The 15,960-nt window shown below is 42.0% G+C and overlaps 4 protein-coding genes across 4 annotated transcripts; all 4 read left to right on the top strand.

The window, feature by feature from the left end:
- The first annotated feature begins 554 nt into the window (after window positions 1-554).
- On the top strand, window positions 555-1,521 carry LOC114791138 (olfactory receptor 142-like). The gene has a single exon (XM_028981708.1). The coding sequence runs from the start codon at window positions 568-570 to the stop codon at window positions 1,519-1,521; it is 954 nt and encodes a 317-aa protein (XP_028837541.1). The 5' UTR covers window positions 555-567.
- A 1,114-nt stretch (window positions 1,522-2,635) lies between these two features.
- LOC114791090 (olfactory receptor 52D1-like) lies at window positions 2,636-3,583 on the top strand. Its single transcript, XM_028981630.1, has one exon. The coding sequence runs from the start codon at window positions 2,636-2,638 to the stop codon at window positions 3,581-3,583; it is 948 nt and encodes a 315-aa protein (XP_028837463.1).
- A 1,897-nt stretch (window positions 3,584-5,480) lies between these two features.
- Window positions 5,481-6,419, top strand: LOC114791070 (olfactory receptor 51G2-like). Its single transcript, XM_028981599.1, has one exon. It carries the CDS (start codon window positions 5,481-5,483, stop codon window positions 6,417-6,419), a length of 939 nt encoding a protein of 312 aa, XP_028837432.1.
- A 5,670-nt stretch (window positions 6,420-12,089) lies between these two features.
- On the top strand, window positions 12,090-13,020 carry LOC114791014 (putative gustatory receptor clone PTE01). The gene is given in 2 exon segments (XM_028981504.1): window positions 12,090-12,196; window positions 12,198-13,020. Coding segments are annotated over 2 exon segments (930 nt in total).
- The last annotated feature ends 2,940 nt before the right edge of the window (window positions 13,021-15,960 follow it).

Here is a 15,960-nt window from a genome sequence, read left to right as displayed (position 1 = left end):
AAGTCATAATTAAATTAATTATTTGACATAATAACAGTGTTATAACAGCCATAGCGGTGAACTAAAAACCAGACATGTGATATAGAGGCACAGTGGCCAGATGCGAACTCACATCTGCCAAATAAAGGGTCATGTTGTGTAATATTTTTTACTGGTCGAAAAGCATCTCCCGTTGGGAATTTGTGAAACGTCACTGCCAAGGACTGTTTGATGGAGATAAAAGGTTCGGGAAGATTTGGACGGGGGGAATTAGGCTTTGAGTGAAGGTAACACTGTGCCTCATGATTTATTGATTGGCTGTCATTACATCTAATGTGTTTTTTTTTGTTATTGTTAATGCATATATTTGTCATGCGTATATTTTTATTTGATTCAGTTTATTCTGCATGATGTTGTGGGGTAAAATTGGCTTGAGTTGTGAGATGCTGAATGTTTTGATTGTTTCGTCTTCATAATAAAGGTTTCGCTGAAATAGATAGAAATGCGCTGAACTGCTTTGTCAAACGTAACTGAACTGAAAATGTGTTTTTCTCATTTTCCAGAATCCACCAAAAGGAGATCAACCAAATGGAAAATGTAACTGTTCCGACACATTTTGACATGACCCTGTACAAGGACCAAGGAAGCATAAGATATGTCTATTTTCTGTTCACGATCATTGTGTATTTGGCCATTTTAATCTTTAATACCAGCATCATTGTGGTTGTCATCAAGGAGAAGTCTCTCCATGAACCAATGTACATATTTATATCTTGCCTATGTTTGAACTCTCTGTATGGCAGCAGCGGACTCTTTCCGCGACTTTCCATCGATCTGCTCTCGGACTATCACCTTATTACCTATCCTGCCTGCTTCACACAAATTTACGTCATTTACACGTATACGCTGTCGGAGCTGACCGTCCTAGCTACCATGGCGTACGATCGATACACGGCAATCTGTCAGCCGCTACACTACCACAACATCATGACCATGAGGATGACCGCCGCCCTCATAACCGCGTCCTTCTCCTGGGCCTTCTTCTGGAAGGCCATCATCGTGTACATCACGGTCAGGCTGCCTTTGTGTGGAAATGGAATCATACGGGTTTACTGCTCCACCTGGTCGGTGGTGAGGCTGTCTTGTGTGCCAACGGGCTTTAACAACGCCATGGGCTTGTCTGTGGTAGTAATGACCATTGGTCTCTGTGTAGGCTTCACCCTCTTCTCGTACGTCCGCATTCTGATCGTGTGTAAAAGGAGCTCGTCTGAAATCCGAGGGAAAGCTCTCCAGACCTGCCTGCCCCACATCATAACTTTTGTCTTGTACTCTTTATCTTTTTTTTGTGACATTGTTCTCAGTCGCTTCGACCTTAATCTGGCCATGAAAATCGTGTCTTATTTCTTTTCTCTGGAATTCATTGTGATTCCTCCTCTTCTAAATCCTCTCATTTATGGCCTTACTTTGCCTGAAATACGGCGCAAAAATCCTCTGTTTAGGTGCACAGCAAAAATCGCAGCGATTTCAAAACCCTCAAAATGATTATGAGTGCAATAAACAATTGAAATATTTTATATATATGCATGTAGTCATATGTAATTACATTTTTAAAGTGTAAGAAAATCATCTGTGAACTGTTTTAATAAAAATTGTGATGTCATTTTAAAGCCATCCGTACATCTGAGGTTTAGTATCACTATCTAGTATAATTACTAACATGAATCATATTTAAATATGCAACATGATGTTAGAGCTGAAACATAAAAACTGAGTTTTTCTGCTGCTTAAACGTATAGAAATTGTATTTTCCTTTAACACACAGAAAATGAATTAGTCTAACATTTGTATTAAAACTAAAAATAAAGAAAACCAAATGCTTTCTGGTGATGGTGGTTTTAAGCTCTATATGCTAAGCTTGTGTTAAAAATGTGAATTAACATCATGTAATAATGCAATAGTCATGATGTCAGTGCAGTATGCATTATGTTAATGTTTATCATGAACAAAGGAAATAAAAGTTGTAGGAAAGAAAAGATTGTCAAACATGACATCCGTTAGAAATTTTCAAGATATATCTTAATAAAAGTGGAAATGAGGAACGTCCCCCTTGTCATCAGCCTGAAGGTGCACACGTGTGATAGTTAGAGAAAGTTGTGCACGTGTAACGGAGGTCATGGGAGTTGCCAGCGAGAGGTCAACGCCCTCAATGACCTCACTGGATCTGAACCTGCTGGCCTATAGTGTGTGACAATGGTTCCACAACCACGAATGACACATTTCTCTTTCCCCATCAACGTACCCTTGAGTTTTATAGCTCAGGAGGAACGTGTGTGGAGGAGATAAAAGTCCAGGGAAATTCAGATGATGTAGAGAAACCTGACGCCATCACAGGGAACATTATTTAAAGGTGCGTTCTAGTGACAAGTACACCAGCCATACATGAAAGTGCATGCTGAGTAGAATAAATGTGACTTATTAATGTGACTAAATAAATGTGAGTTATTATCTGGACCAGTTTTGGTAATGTCATGCATTTTGAATATTTTTTTCAAGTATCAAGATAAAAGTGCTAATGTTATGAGTATTCTGCTAAAATATGGGATGTGTGATATAACCTCAGACTGTTGCTGTCTGTTTTATTCCAGAGATTCCTAAAATGGAAAATGCCACGCTGCCAGCTCATTTTTATCTCACCTTGTTTAGTGGCGTGGGACCCCTGCGATACCCCTTTTTTCTGCTGACCGTAGCCGTGTACTTTGTCGTTCTGCTTTTTAACTTCAGTATCATACTTGTTATAATCCGGGAGAAATCCCTCCACGCGCCCATGTACATTTTCATATGCTGCCTGTCCTTCAATTCTCTTTACGGCAGCGCTGGACTATTCCCGCGGCTCTCCGTGGACCTCCTTTCCGAATCGCATGCCATTTCCCATGCCGCCTGCTTCACGCAAATTTTCATCATTTACACGTATGCGATATGTGAACTGACCATTCTGAGCATAATGGCGTATGACAGATATGTGGCGATATGCCACCCGCTGCGTTATCACAGCGTCATGACCCCGAGGACGACCTCCTGGCTCATAGCCGCTGCGTTGCTCTGGCCACTGCTGTGCATGGCGGTCGTGACCTTCCTCACCGCGAGACTGCCGCTGTGTGGCACACAGATCACGCGGATCTACTGCGCCACCTGGGCGGTCGCCAGGCTCTCCTGCGTTCCCACGTCGAGCAACAGCATCTTGGGGTTGTTCATCGCCACAACCAACCTTGTTCTGCCTTCAGCTTTCATACTGTACACGTACGTGAGAATATTGATAGTGTGCCGAAGGAGCTCGCCTGAATTCAGAGGGAAAGCGCTCCAGACGTGTCTACCCCACATTGTCACTTTTGTCAACTACGTGACGGCTTCATTTTGCGACATTGTTCTCAGTCGCCACGAACTTGACCGAGTTCTCAATGTTTTGGCTTTCATATTTTCACTGGAGTTTCTTGTCATTCCTCCAATTTTAAACCCTCTAATTTATGGCCTCACTTTACCAGAGATACGAAAAAAGAATATGATCTTGTCCTACTCATCCAAAATTGCTGTTATTTCAAAACATTAAAATGAAATTTGCAGTAAACTTAAATGCATCAGTTTGATTGATTAATATTTACAGATTGATTAGTATTATTTGGCAGAAATCTCTATGTGCAACAAGGGTGAATAATAAAAAAAATTCTATGTGAGCTTGAACAATATGACTGTATTTAAACTGACATTTACAGAATGCAAATGTGTCTTAATTGTTTCTTTCGTATGGTACATCTCACCATTATGTCTTGAAATATAACAGGAACATTTTTATGGGATTGAGGGGAAAATGGTTTGATAACTGGTTTGAAGGATAAAAGCAGTTCTACAGAATACGCAGATTGAAATTTAAACTCCCTCTGAATTGCTTTAATGTTCATTAACTGATGCTCTGTCACTGGCTCTTTTCTTTGTTCTCTATCCTGTGTGCTTTGGTGCACTGATGTTAGAAAGGGGACAACTGAGATTTTTTTTTGTTTCTTACTTGATAGCTGCACGATTCGGGGGAAAAAGTGATATTGTGATTACTGAGAGTAATTTTACGATATGTAATAAGATAAATAAAAATCACATAAAATTAAAAGCTACTAAATCCTTACATCACTGCAAATATTTTCTCAATACTGCAGCTTCATAAAAATAAAAAACAAACAAATCTATAAGAATATTTTCAAAAACAGGTACATTTTACCAAAGCTGTGCTACATATATATAGTAGTATATACAAACTGCTGCATATGAGTAGTATAGGTTTGGGTTTTTTTGGTTGCTGATACAAATTTGGTGCTTTGCCTTGTGCTGCATTTTTCAGTACAAGTTCACCGTCGCCCGACTCCATATCCACTCCCACCTGAGCTGTCATGGTGACGTCACACGAAACGTGTGAACATGAAATTCTGTGCGGACAAAAATGTCATCAACCTGCCACGGAAGAACAGGAGTTAGACCCAGAGTTCTATATACCTGACGACGAATCAAACAAACATTTGATCAATTTAATGCATTTATTTACACCTATCCAATCACCAAAACAAATGTACAAGGAGCGAATCATGGGGAAAGCATAGGTACTATAGACCAGAAGTTTGTATTTGCTGACTGATCATTTACCATGCGACCGCGACCCGACTGAAATGATAGTAATTAATTTCATTACAACATAATATATTGTCGCTTCAGTCCATGTACTTAAGTCCATAAATCGCATCATTTTGTGTTCATGTATTCACATGATCGGACATCGTGATCAACTGGGATTACTGTCAGATTGAAGGCTTCCTAATTTCCATTCCTCACTAGTCAAGAATCAGAAATATCAGACCAATATTTAATACAAGGAGAATACCCAGAGGATACCACTAAATACATTTATTGGTTGTGCAGTATTTTTAAGACCTATAAATGTATATTTAAGGATTACTAGTCATTTTTTCATGATATTTAAGGCCTTAATTTTCAAAAACCCAATTTAAGGCTTTTTAAGGATCGTCGGAAAGCCTGATACATCTTGCATGCAAACATGTACTGCTCTGCAGGATCTAGAAATCCTGAATGTAAAATGGAGTTTCTCCATCACTGCACCACCCCCGAGTTTTGTAACTCAGCAGCATTCTGGAGAACGTCACACCAGAGAAATGCGGGAGGGATAAAAGCCCAGAGGAGATGAGGAGCATAACTCCTAACAACGGCTGAAGGTAACAGTCCTTCACTGACAATGTGACTTCGTACATTTTGGGTTGCGAGGATTTAAGAGACATTTAACACAATATATTTTATATGATATTAAATAGATTATGAATAATTCTGTAATGAGGTGAACTTACGTTGCAAACTGCATGAAAATAGTTATGACACTATTAATTAACTGACACTATATTAATATTGCATCGTTTTTCTTTTTTGCAGGAAGCGAACAAATCCTCGACCAAATGGAAAACGAATCGTTTCCATTCTATTTTCATTTCACCTTATACAAGGACTATGGAGGTTTAAAATATCTCTTCTTCCTGCTGCTGATCATTGTGTATCTTGCCATTCTGCTCTTGAATGTCAGTATTATATGGATGGTCTATAAGGAAAGGTCTCTGCATGAACCGATGTATTTATTCATTGCTTGTCTGTCTGCCAACGCTATCTACGGCAGCAGCGGGTTTTTCCCGTGGCTTCTCACCGATGTTCTTTCAAACTCTCACAGCATATCCCACGACGCGTGCTTTTCCCAAATCTTCATCCTCTACAGCTACGGAATTTGTGAATTCAGCATGTTGACTATAATGGCGTACGACCGATGTGTGGCAATATGTTACCCGTTACGCTACCACAGCATCATGACCCCGAGGACAACAGGCCTCCTTATTGCAGCAGGGGTTTCCTGGCCGGTATTTTGCATGAGCGTTATTACCTACTTCACGGCCCGGCTGCCTCTGTGTGGCAGAGAAATAACTCGGCTTTACTGCTCCACCTGGTCGGTGGCGCGGCTCTCTTGTGTGTCCACCGCGGGTAACAACGCCATGGGATTATTTTTCACCGTCGTAACAGTGTTTGTGCTCGCGGCTTTTATACTGTACACGTACATCAGGATTCTTCTCGTGTGTAGGAGAAGCTCGTCTGAGTTCCGAGGTAAAGCTCTGCAGACAAGCCTGCCTCACATTGTGACCGTTGTCACTTACTCGTTGTCCTCTTTCTGTGATATTCTACTCAGCCGTTTTGAACTCGGCCAGACTATGACTGTCGTGGCCCTTCTTTTTTCTTTGGAAGTTCTTCTGGTGCCTCCCATTTTAAACCCGCTCATTTATGGTCTTGCCCTACCAGAAATCAGAAAAAAAATTATCAACAGATTAAAAAATGCTTCAAAACCACATAAATGACACAACTAAATTCTGAACGACCATAAAAGGAGGTGCTCTGTCAAATTTGCAAATGAAAACATCAAAGGTCAAATTATTTGAGAAAGACTTTTTATTCTCAGCAGCATCAGATTTTTCAGATTTTCTGACTGCAGAACTGGCAGGGCAGGCCTTCAACATCAGTAGGGACATATTTTATACTGCAGACAATATGGGTTAATATGTCAACCGTGTCTTTATGTAATGTATAATGTCTTTATATAATGTATAAAAATATGTAATGTAATACATTATAATTTTTCTTCATCTAGCACCTAACAATCTCTGAGCATGCTCTTCACTGACAAGTCTGAGCCTTATCAGGGCTCTTAGTTTGTAAACTCAATATTCTATAGAAATGGAACGAGAATTGCTGGTGTCTTCCTCTTGTAAGTCGCTTTGGATAAAAGCGTCTGCTAAATAAAGTAAAGTAAAGTAAAGTAAATGTAATAACTGGGGTTATTCTTCTTCTTTACAGCTTTATAACTGTTGTATTGTGTAACCTTCTGGATCGGTGCAGAGCTATTTATAACTATATATACCATCAAGCCCAGAACCTTAATTACCACACACCTCTTCATTCATGCACGAACGATCATGAACCCAGTTCGGGTCTGCCAATTACTATCATTTAAAGCTAAAACACCTTATATTTGACTAATTTAACTGAATACATACTTACTGAAACACAGATGGGCATAAATAAAATTTTAATGGTCGCGCACATCTTGGCTATTTCCTGGACATCATTAAAAAACAGAGCTGAATAACTGTACATGTGTCTGAATATCATCTGTCCTTTATGCCCATCTAATCGCTGTGTCTGCTCTGTTATTAAGGGACATGATATTCAGTGTCGTGCTTTGTGTCTTTTTGTCTTTGTGTGGACCCACGTGCCACGTTACTTTATTAAAACCTGCTGTTTGAGTTGAGCATACGTGTCCTCCTTTCTCTCCACCGCATGTTCTGAGACAGATGGACACACCCAAAATCAGGACACAGTCGACTAAATTTATCCGTGCTGTGTCCCGCCCTTGTTCTGTCTAGTGTCATTCCACCCCTGGGTCATGTGTGTGTGTTTTATGTGTGTCCTCTTTTCTTCACGATACTCATTTGTACAGAGAGACTGCGTTGGACACGTGCTTCTTTCATATTTGAGGACATCAGCACCACCCTGCATTGGGACTAGTGTGGTCTAGTCCTACTGCTCCAGAGAAAGCTGATAGGGCAGACATGGGAGGACTGCTCCTCACTGCCATTACCGGTGGGGCTGTAGAATGATCCTGTGAAAGTGGCGCTTTTGCATGCCAATTTGTGTATTGCCAAAATGTTTGCCGGATTTGCAAGAGGGAAGGAGATTTAGTTTGATAAATGCCGTTTCTTCCTGATTTTATTGATGTACGCCTGTTCACGTGATTGCACAGGAAAAGTCAGCCCAGTCCTCCTCATCGGCCAAACCTACAAATGTGGTGCCAGCTCAGTGCAAGAATCTTTAGTTTTAGCCTTGCTGAATTGTGTTTGGACGTTTGATGTGAGGTCCATTGCAGGCAAATTTGGAGTCCTATAGGCAAGATTTTGGGTGGCACCCCCTAGCATCGCAGTAAATTTCACTACTAGTGTAGATTTACTCACAAGAAACTGAGTAGCTTTGTCTTAGACATTCTTTTAATTCAATAAAATGATTTAGCCTGACTGGAGAGAGAGATGATTAAAATGCGAGAATATGTCATCCTGGGATAACGACATATGTCTCATGATCCAGTCCGGGATCCGGACCGGAGTTTCACGTTCGTCCTGTGTAATGTTTCCTGATCATGTTCACCTGTGTCTGATCGTATAAAGCTGCCCTGTTTGTGTCTGTTCACCATCGGTTCATTATTACATGTTACCTGTTCACCTGTTACCAGATGTCTCCCCTGTCCTGTTCATCACATATTAAACCCCTGTTTCGTGACATTGTGCGAATGCGTCCTTCTTCATCGTCAAGTCTTGTCCTCATCTCAGATCACCTGCCTCGTCATGTCAAACGGTTATGACAACCTGTCCTGAACAGGTGATGTCAGGGAACAGGCTGTAAAAGTTTAGGACACAGACACTCCAGCATTGATACTATTTATCTGGGCAACGTACTCTAACTGCAGTCAAGTTGGCATTGTTCATGTCAAGCATGTTGTGAATTCATTACAACACTTGAGAGCCCTGTAGATGTAAGAGGGGGCGGAGGGGGGCTCTGCGGTGGCCTGGTAGGCAAGTTACGTACGTTAAGGGACATTTGACAGTATTTCTTTTAAGAGTCAGTGCCCACCATTATAAAGTAACAAGATGTCAGAAAAAGAAAGAAAAACACTCCAAATAAATGTAAAAAATATTGGTTTATAGACATTCTGGTTGTCGCACAACCAGATAGAAAAAAGCATTGAATCGGCTCTAAAGCCAATATGGACGAGAGGTTGAATATAGGAGTGACTATAAGTCGAATATATATCTTTATATCTGTATATCTGTATATCTTTATTCAATTAATTACAACAATGTTAATTCATATATTGTGAGGAGTTACACATTGTAAGCAAAAACGCCTCTAAAACCTATTATAGGAGTGACTATAAGTTGATTACAGTAATTTAGTTAAACCGTATCGTCTTTATCATCTTACCACAAGGGCTGCTGGTTTGCCTGGACGTTGGTGAAATGGGCAGAGGACCAATCATGAACTTCCTCAAATCACATCAATACTTTTTACTGTTAAATATTTGATTGAGCAGTGGTTTACAACTGAATGAGCTTACAGTAGAATAAGTATGACTGTAATTACAGTGGGGCAAAAAAGTATTTAGTCAGCCACTGTAACGTTCGTGCCACCTCTGCCACGCCCCCAGCAGTCGACCTCTCCCATGTATTAGTGTGTGTTCTTCCGGGGCTCACTAGCACCCTGATTATTCCCACCTGTTCTTCATCACAGGTAAGTGGTGGTAATCACGGGTGCTTAGTGGGGTAATGACTTCTGATCGGTGATTGGTTAGTTTAGCGGTAATGGGTCTGTCCACTCCTCTTTATAACCAGCCGGTCCCTCTAGTCCTGCGTTCGGTCTCCCCCACACAACCAGAGTTCCTTGCTGCACCGCATGCTGTCCTTAAATGGCAGTGACTGTGAACCCCACGGTAGGACAGGAACTAGTCTCACTACAGCTCCGCCACGCCGCAGCTCCCGGAGACACCGGTTCGAGGCCTGTGAAGGACAAGGGCGATCTTCATACTGAGGGCCTCGCTGAGGATCCTACAACAAGACCTCTTGAGGAGAGGCGTGGCACTACAAGAAAGGACATTGTTTGTTGTTAAATTTTTTTGAAAATAAGTTGAAAGTTGAAAATAAATACGCCATTCTCATTTTTCAACCTGCGTCCTCCATTCATCACCTGAGCTAGAGGGGAACGTGACAGCCACCAATTGTGCAAGTTCTCCCACTTAAAAAGATGAGAGAGGCCTGTAATTTTCATCATAGGTATACCTCAACTATGAGAGACAAATTAGACAAAAAATTCAGAAAATCACATCCTCTGATTTTTACAGAATTTATTTGCACATTATGGTGGAAAATTACTATTTGGTCACTAACAAAAGTTCATCTCAATACTTTGTTATATACCCTTTGTTGGAAATGATGGAGGTCAAACGTTTTCTGTAAGTCTTCACCAGGTTTTCACACACTGTTGCTGGTATTTTGGCCCATTCTTCCATGCAGATCTCCTCTAGAGCAGTGATGTTTTGGGGCTGTCGCTGGGTAACACGGACTTTCAACTCCCTCCAAAGATTTTCTATGAGGTTGAGATCTGGAGACTGGCTAGGCCACTCCAGAACCTTGAAATACTTCTTACGAAGCCACTCTTTCGTTGCCCGGGCGGTGTGTTTGGGATCATTGTCATGCTGAAAGACCCAGCCACATTTCATCTTCAATGCCCTTACTGATGGAAGGAGGTTTTCACTCAAAATCTCACGATACACGATACATTCACGATACATGATACATTCATTCTTTCACCTCCAAACACGACAAGTAGAGTTTTTACCAAAAAGTTCTATTTTGGTTTCATCGGACCATAAGACATTCTCATAATCCTCTTCTGGATCATCCAGATGCTCTCTAGCAAATTTCAGACGGGCCCGTACATGTACTGGCTTAAGCATGGGAGCACGTCTGGCACTGCAGGATTTGAGTCCCTGGTGGCGTAGTGTGTTATTGATGGTAGTCTTTGTTACTTTGGTCCCAGCTCTCTGCAGGTCATTCACTAGGTCCCCCCGTGTGGTTCTGGGATTTTTGATCACCGTTCTTGTAATCATTTTGACCCCACGGGGTGAGATCTTGCGTGGAGCCCCAGATCGAGGGAGATTAACAGTGGACCAGTATGTCTTCAATTTTCTAATAATTGCTCCCACAGTTGATTTCTTCACACCAAGCTGCTTTCCTATTGCAGATCCAGTCTTCCCAGCCTTGTGCAGGACTGGTGTCCTTACACAGCTCTTTGGTCTTGGCCATAGTGGAGTTTGGAGTGTGACTGTTTGAGGTTGTGGACAGGTGTCTTTTATACTGATAATGAGTTCAGGACAGAGGAGCCTTTTACAGAAGAAGTTATAGGTCTGTGAGAGTCAGAAATCTTGCTTGTTTGTTAGTGACCAAAAAGTAACTTTCCACCATAGTTTGCAAATAAATTCTTTAAAAACCAGAGGATGTGATTTTCTGGATTTTTTTTCTAATTTTGTCTCTCATAGTTGAGGTATACCTATGATTACAGGCCTCTCTCATCTTTTTAAGTGGTAGAACTTGCACAATTGGTGGCTGACTAAATACATTTTGCCCCACAGTATATCTTTATTCAATTGATAAATTACAACGATGTTAATTCATATATTGTGAGGAGTTACATGTTGTAAGTCGCCCTGGATAAGGGTGTCTGCTAAATGGCTTAAATGTAAATGTTTGACAGTAGTCATGTTTAGTACTGCTATATAAAGGTAAACATCGCCAATTACTAATACTTGTGCAGCTATAATTCATAGGTGGCTTGGCCACATGAAATTAACCCGGATTTGGAAAGACATTGATGACAATTTCACCCCACCCACCGCTGAAATATAAAACACTTTTCTAATTTTAATATACTGCAAAGGCAACTCCCTCTGAATCTCTTTCTTTGAAATAGAAGTACTGAGTTATGCTGCTCTTGTTTGTTCTCTATTCTGTGTGCATTGTTAAAAAGGTTCACAATCCTCATGTCCATATCATTATCTTGCATGCAAACATGTATAATATTCTACAATTCTGCATGAAAATCTGTTTCCTTCATCACAGGAACACCGCTGAGCTTTGTAACCAAGGAGCACACTGGAGAACGTCACGCTGGAGAAATGTGGGACTGATAAAAGCCATGAGAAGATCCCGATAACGAGCACAACTCTTACAGCGACTGAAGGTAACAGTCCTTCCCTGAGATTATGACACCCTGCAAAGCAGAATGTTAACATTGAATGTGATCATTTTAAATCTGTAATAGGTTAAAATACTTTAAGTTTGTGGCCTTCTTGAAAACAGCCATGCATTGATATTGCATCATTTTTTGTTTTCTTTTTTGCAGGAAGCGAACAAATCCTCGACCAAATGGAAAACGAATCGTTTCCATTCTATTTTCATTTCACCTTATACAAGGACTATGGGGGTTTAAAATATCTCTTCTTCCTGCTGCTGATCATTGTGTATCTTGCTCTTGAATGTCAGTATTATATGGATGGTCTATAAGGAAAGGTCTCTGCATGAACCGATGTATTTATTCATTGCTTGTCTGTCTGTCAACGCTATCTACGGCAGCAGCGGGTTTTTCCCGCGGCTTTTCATCGATGTTCTTTCAGACTCTCACAGCATATCGTATGACGCGTGCTCTTCCCAAATCTTCGTCATCTACACCTACGGAATTTGCGAATTCACCATGTTGACTATAATGGCGTACGACCGATGTGTGGCAATATGTTACCCGTTACGCTACCACAGCATCATGACCCCGAGGACAACAGGCCTCCTTATTGCAGCAGGGGTTTCCTGGCCAATAGTCTGTAAGAGTATAGTCACCTACTTCACGGCCCGGCTGCCTCTGTGTGGCAGAGAAATAACTCGGCTTTACTGCTCCACCTGGTCGGTGGCGCGGCTCTCTTGTGTGTCCACCGCGGGTAACAACGCCATGGGATTATTTTTCACCGTCGTAACAATATTTCTGCTCGTGGCTTTTATACTGTACACGTACATCAGGATTCTTCTCGTGTGTAGGAGAAGCTCGTCTGAGTTCCGAGGTAAAGCTCTGCAGACAAGCCTGCCTCACATTGTGACCGTTGTCACCTACTCGTTGTCCTCTTTCTGTGATATTCTACTCAGCCGTTTTGAACTCGGCCAGGCTCTGAACATTGTGACACTTCTTTTTTCAGTGGAGGTTCTTCTGGTGCCTCCCATTTTAAACCCTCTCATTTATGGTCTTGCCCTACCAGAAATCAGAAAAAAAATTATCAACAGATTAAAAAATGCTTCAAATCCACATAAATGACGCTAAGTCCTACTGTCACTACATACCTGTAGTAATGCCAGTCTGACTGGCCATAAAATTAATGCAATTTGTTTACTGCTGATGAGGTCATCAAACGTCCACCTGGGACAATGAAGATACGTTGAGACAAACTATCAGCATGTGTGTGAATCTGAGAAATATTCCCAGCAAATTCATATTGCCTGTTGTACGTGCTCGTGTACGTATGGACTGCAGAACTGGCAGGGCTGGCAGGCCCAAGGGCATCAACGTCACTATTCAACATCAGTCAGTAGACACATATTTCATAATGTCCATCATGAAGAGGGCTTTTTTCTGTGACCTGCAAAGGCCCGTGGATACTTCAAGTCTACTGTTTCTGTAAAAATGCAGATTCTCCTCGGGATCTTACACTTTATCCCTTCTTCCAGCACTATTATCTCTCCAGACGTCATTTCCTCCACATATTGTCCACTTCTACTTTGTCATGGTTGATATGTGCAGTTGAAATGTCTTTTAAAATGTTTTCCTCAATTTGTCTTTCTTGCTCCCTTGTTTCACTTGTGTGGTGTTCAGGACTTATAGGAGTTATATCAGTACCATAATAAAAATTACTATAATACGTTGAACTTGGCTCATTTTCTATGAAGAACATCTAACAGAACACATTTTCGATGACTTCACACGGTACACAATGCCTCATCCAACCAAAAATATGAACTCCACACAAGGGATAAATATCACATTTAGCAGCTGTCAGATGGGATCTGCATATAGGTACTTTTTACATTTGAAATAAACGTAAACTATTCTCCTACTTGCAAAGACCACTGAAAAGTCCAGCAATGTTAGCAGAAAGACCCTGGCAAACTTCACGATAAGCCCTGTAGCATAACCACTAATACATTTACACATAAGGGAACACAAAAATAAGACATCCTAGATCTGAATGAAATATTCATATTAAATAATTTGCTGACAACTAAATCACACCAAAAGTATCCCTGGAAAATTTATCAACCCATGGAGGTCTGGATTTGGAGTTACACTAAATATTGAAGTGGAAAAACACACTACAGTCTGATCCAACTTTAAAACAAGTTGAAATGAAGCTCAGTAGTCTGTGTGGCCTCCACGTGACTGTATGAGCTCCCTACAACGCCTGTTCAAGCTCCTGAGGAGGTGGCGGATGGTCTCCTGACGGATCACATGTCATTGAAAGGTGGCATCGATCCAAGATGGCTGCTGCCTGGTTAGTTGCTAAAAAAAATAATCCTGGAACATCGATGGATTTAAAACTCGCACCATCAAGGATTTAAACTCGATGCGAGCAGCTACCAGGAGCCGGTGGAGAGAGGTGAGAAGAGGCGGGACGTGGGTGTGTTTTGGCTGGTTGAAGATGAAACGGGCTGCCACGTTTTGGACCATCTGGAGGGGTTTTATGGTGACCGCAGAGGCTCCAGCCAGGAGAGAGTTACAATAGTCCAGTTTAGAGATGACTATTGTCTGGACGAGGAGCTGTTTGTCGCAGGAGGCCCCCACTTCCGTGTCGCTGACGTATCCAGCCTTCGTGGCAAAACTGAAGACCACGTTCGCTCAGACTTAATATGCATTCGCATATTAAGTCGGAGGGAACTTACCTGCCCCCTTGCGTCCCACCGAGATTCCTCGTCTCCTCCCACACGTGCTCACGTTCTGGTTCCGTGGACCATGACAACCAGTAGATTACGATTGCAGTTACATGTAAATATTGTATGTAAAAAAGGTACCAAAGTTACAGAAAAATAAAAGAAAGGAGCTCGCTTGATCCAGGAGAAACAGGGAAAGACCACCAGTTCCCGATGGAAAGGAAAAAGAAGTGCCCAGTATCCACATGAGATATTATACATTTGGCTCCCAGGAAGTTGCCACAGACTAATCAGAATTTGTTATCACGCCCTTGGTGTCTCCTGTTTGGGGGTGTCATAGTCTGACAAAGACAAAGCGGGGGATCCTAAACAAATGGCTGGCCTTCACACCTCTTGCTCATTTGACAAAGACATGGAGGAACCTCTATGCAAGACAAAAGTGCAGAACGTCATGGACCTGCGACTTTCCATCTTACAACTGCAAACAAAACAACTTCCACCACCACCCCAACCTGTGTCTCCTCCACCATTGTTATTGGTGACTTGATAGTAAGGCAAGAAAAAAAAAGATTGGAAGCTACATACTGTTTCCATGAAGCCAAAGTTTGTCATGGATTCCCCGCACATAGTCACAACACACGTGCAGAGTCTCCAGACTCTTACGTCTGCTACATGTGCTCAGTGTGAACCTGCTTTCATCTGTGAAGACCACAGGGTGCCAGTGGCGAGTTTTCCAATCTTGGTGTTCTCTGGCAAATGCCAAATGTGCTGCACAGTGTTGGGCTGTTGGACCCTCATACCACCCTCATGGAGTCTGTTTCTGACTGTTTGAGGAGACACATGCACATTTGTGGCCTGCTGGAGGTCATTTTGCAGGGCCTTAGCAGGGATCCTCCTGTTCCTGCTTGCTCTGCTGCTGCTGGGTTCTTGCCCTCCTACGGCCTCCTCCACATCCAGCCTGTCTCCTGGTAGCATCTCCATGCTCTGAAGTGAAGTGAAGTGATTGTCACATGTGATACACAGCAGCACAGCACACGGTGCACACAGTGAAATTTGTCCTCTGCATTTAACCATCACCCTGAGTGAGCAGTGGGCACCATGACAGGCGCCCGGGGAGCAGTGTGTGGGGACGGTGCTTTGCTCAGTGGCACCTCGGTGGCACCTTGGCGGATCGGGATTCAAATCGGCAACCTTCTGATTACGGGGCCGCTTCCTTAACCGCTAGGCCACCACTGCCTGGCAGACACTCCTCCAGGACCACGGTTTGGAAACACTGCTCTGGTCTGTAACATGAATAATGTTACTTGTCGAACACAAAATGATGTAACATAAA

This window comes from Denticeps clupeoides, chromosome 1 (genome assembly GCF_900700375.1).
Source record: "Denticeps clupeoides chromosome 1, fDenClu1.1, whole genome shotgun sequence".
In the NCBI taxonomy this organism is placed as follows: Eukaryota; Metazoa; Chordata; class Actinopteri; order Clupeiformes; family Denticipitidae; genus Denticeps; species Denticeps clupeoides.
Note: the sequence above shows the minus strand (reverse complement) of the source record. Positions and strands in the feature narration are given on the sequence as shown.

Bases quoted from the DNA above. Each gene is read 5' to 3' on its own strand.
- LOC114791070 (XM_028981599.1), top strand. From the start codon at position 5,481: ATGGAAAACGAATCGTTTCCATTCTATTTTCATTTCACCTTATACAAG.
- LOC114791138 (XM_028981708.1), top strand. From the start codon at position 568: ATGGAAAATGTAACTGTTCCGACACATTTTGACATGACCCTGTACAAG.
- LOC114791090 (XM_028981630.1), top strand. From the start codon at position 2,636: ATGGAAAATGCCACGCTGCCAGCTCATTTTTATCTCACCTTGTTTAGT.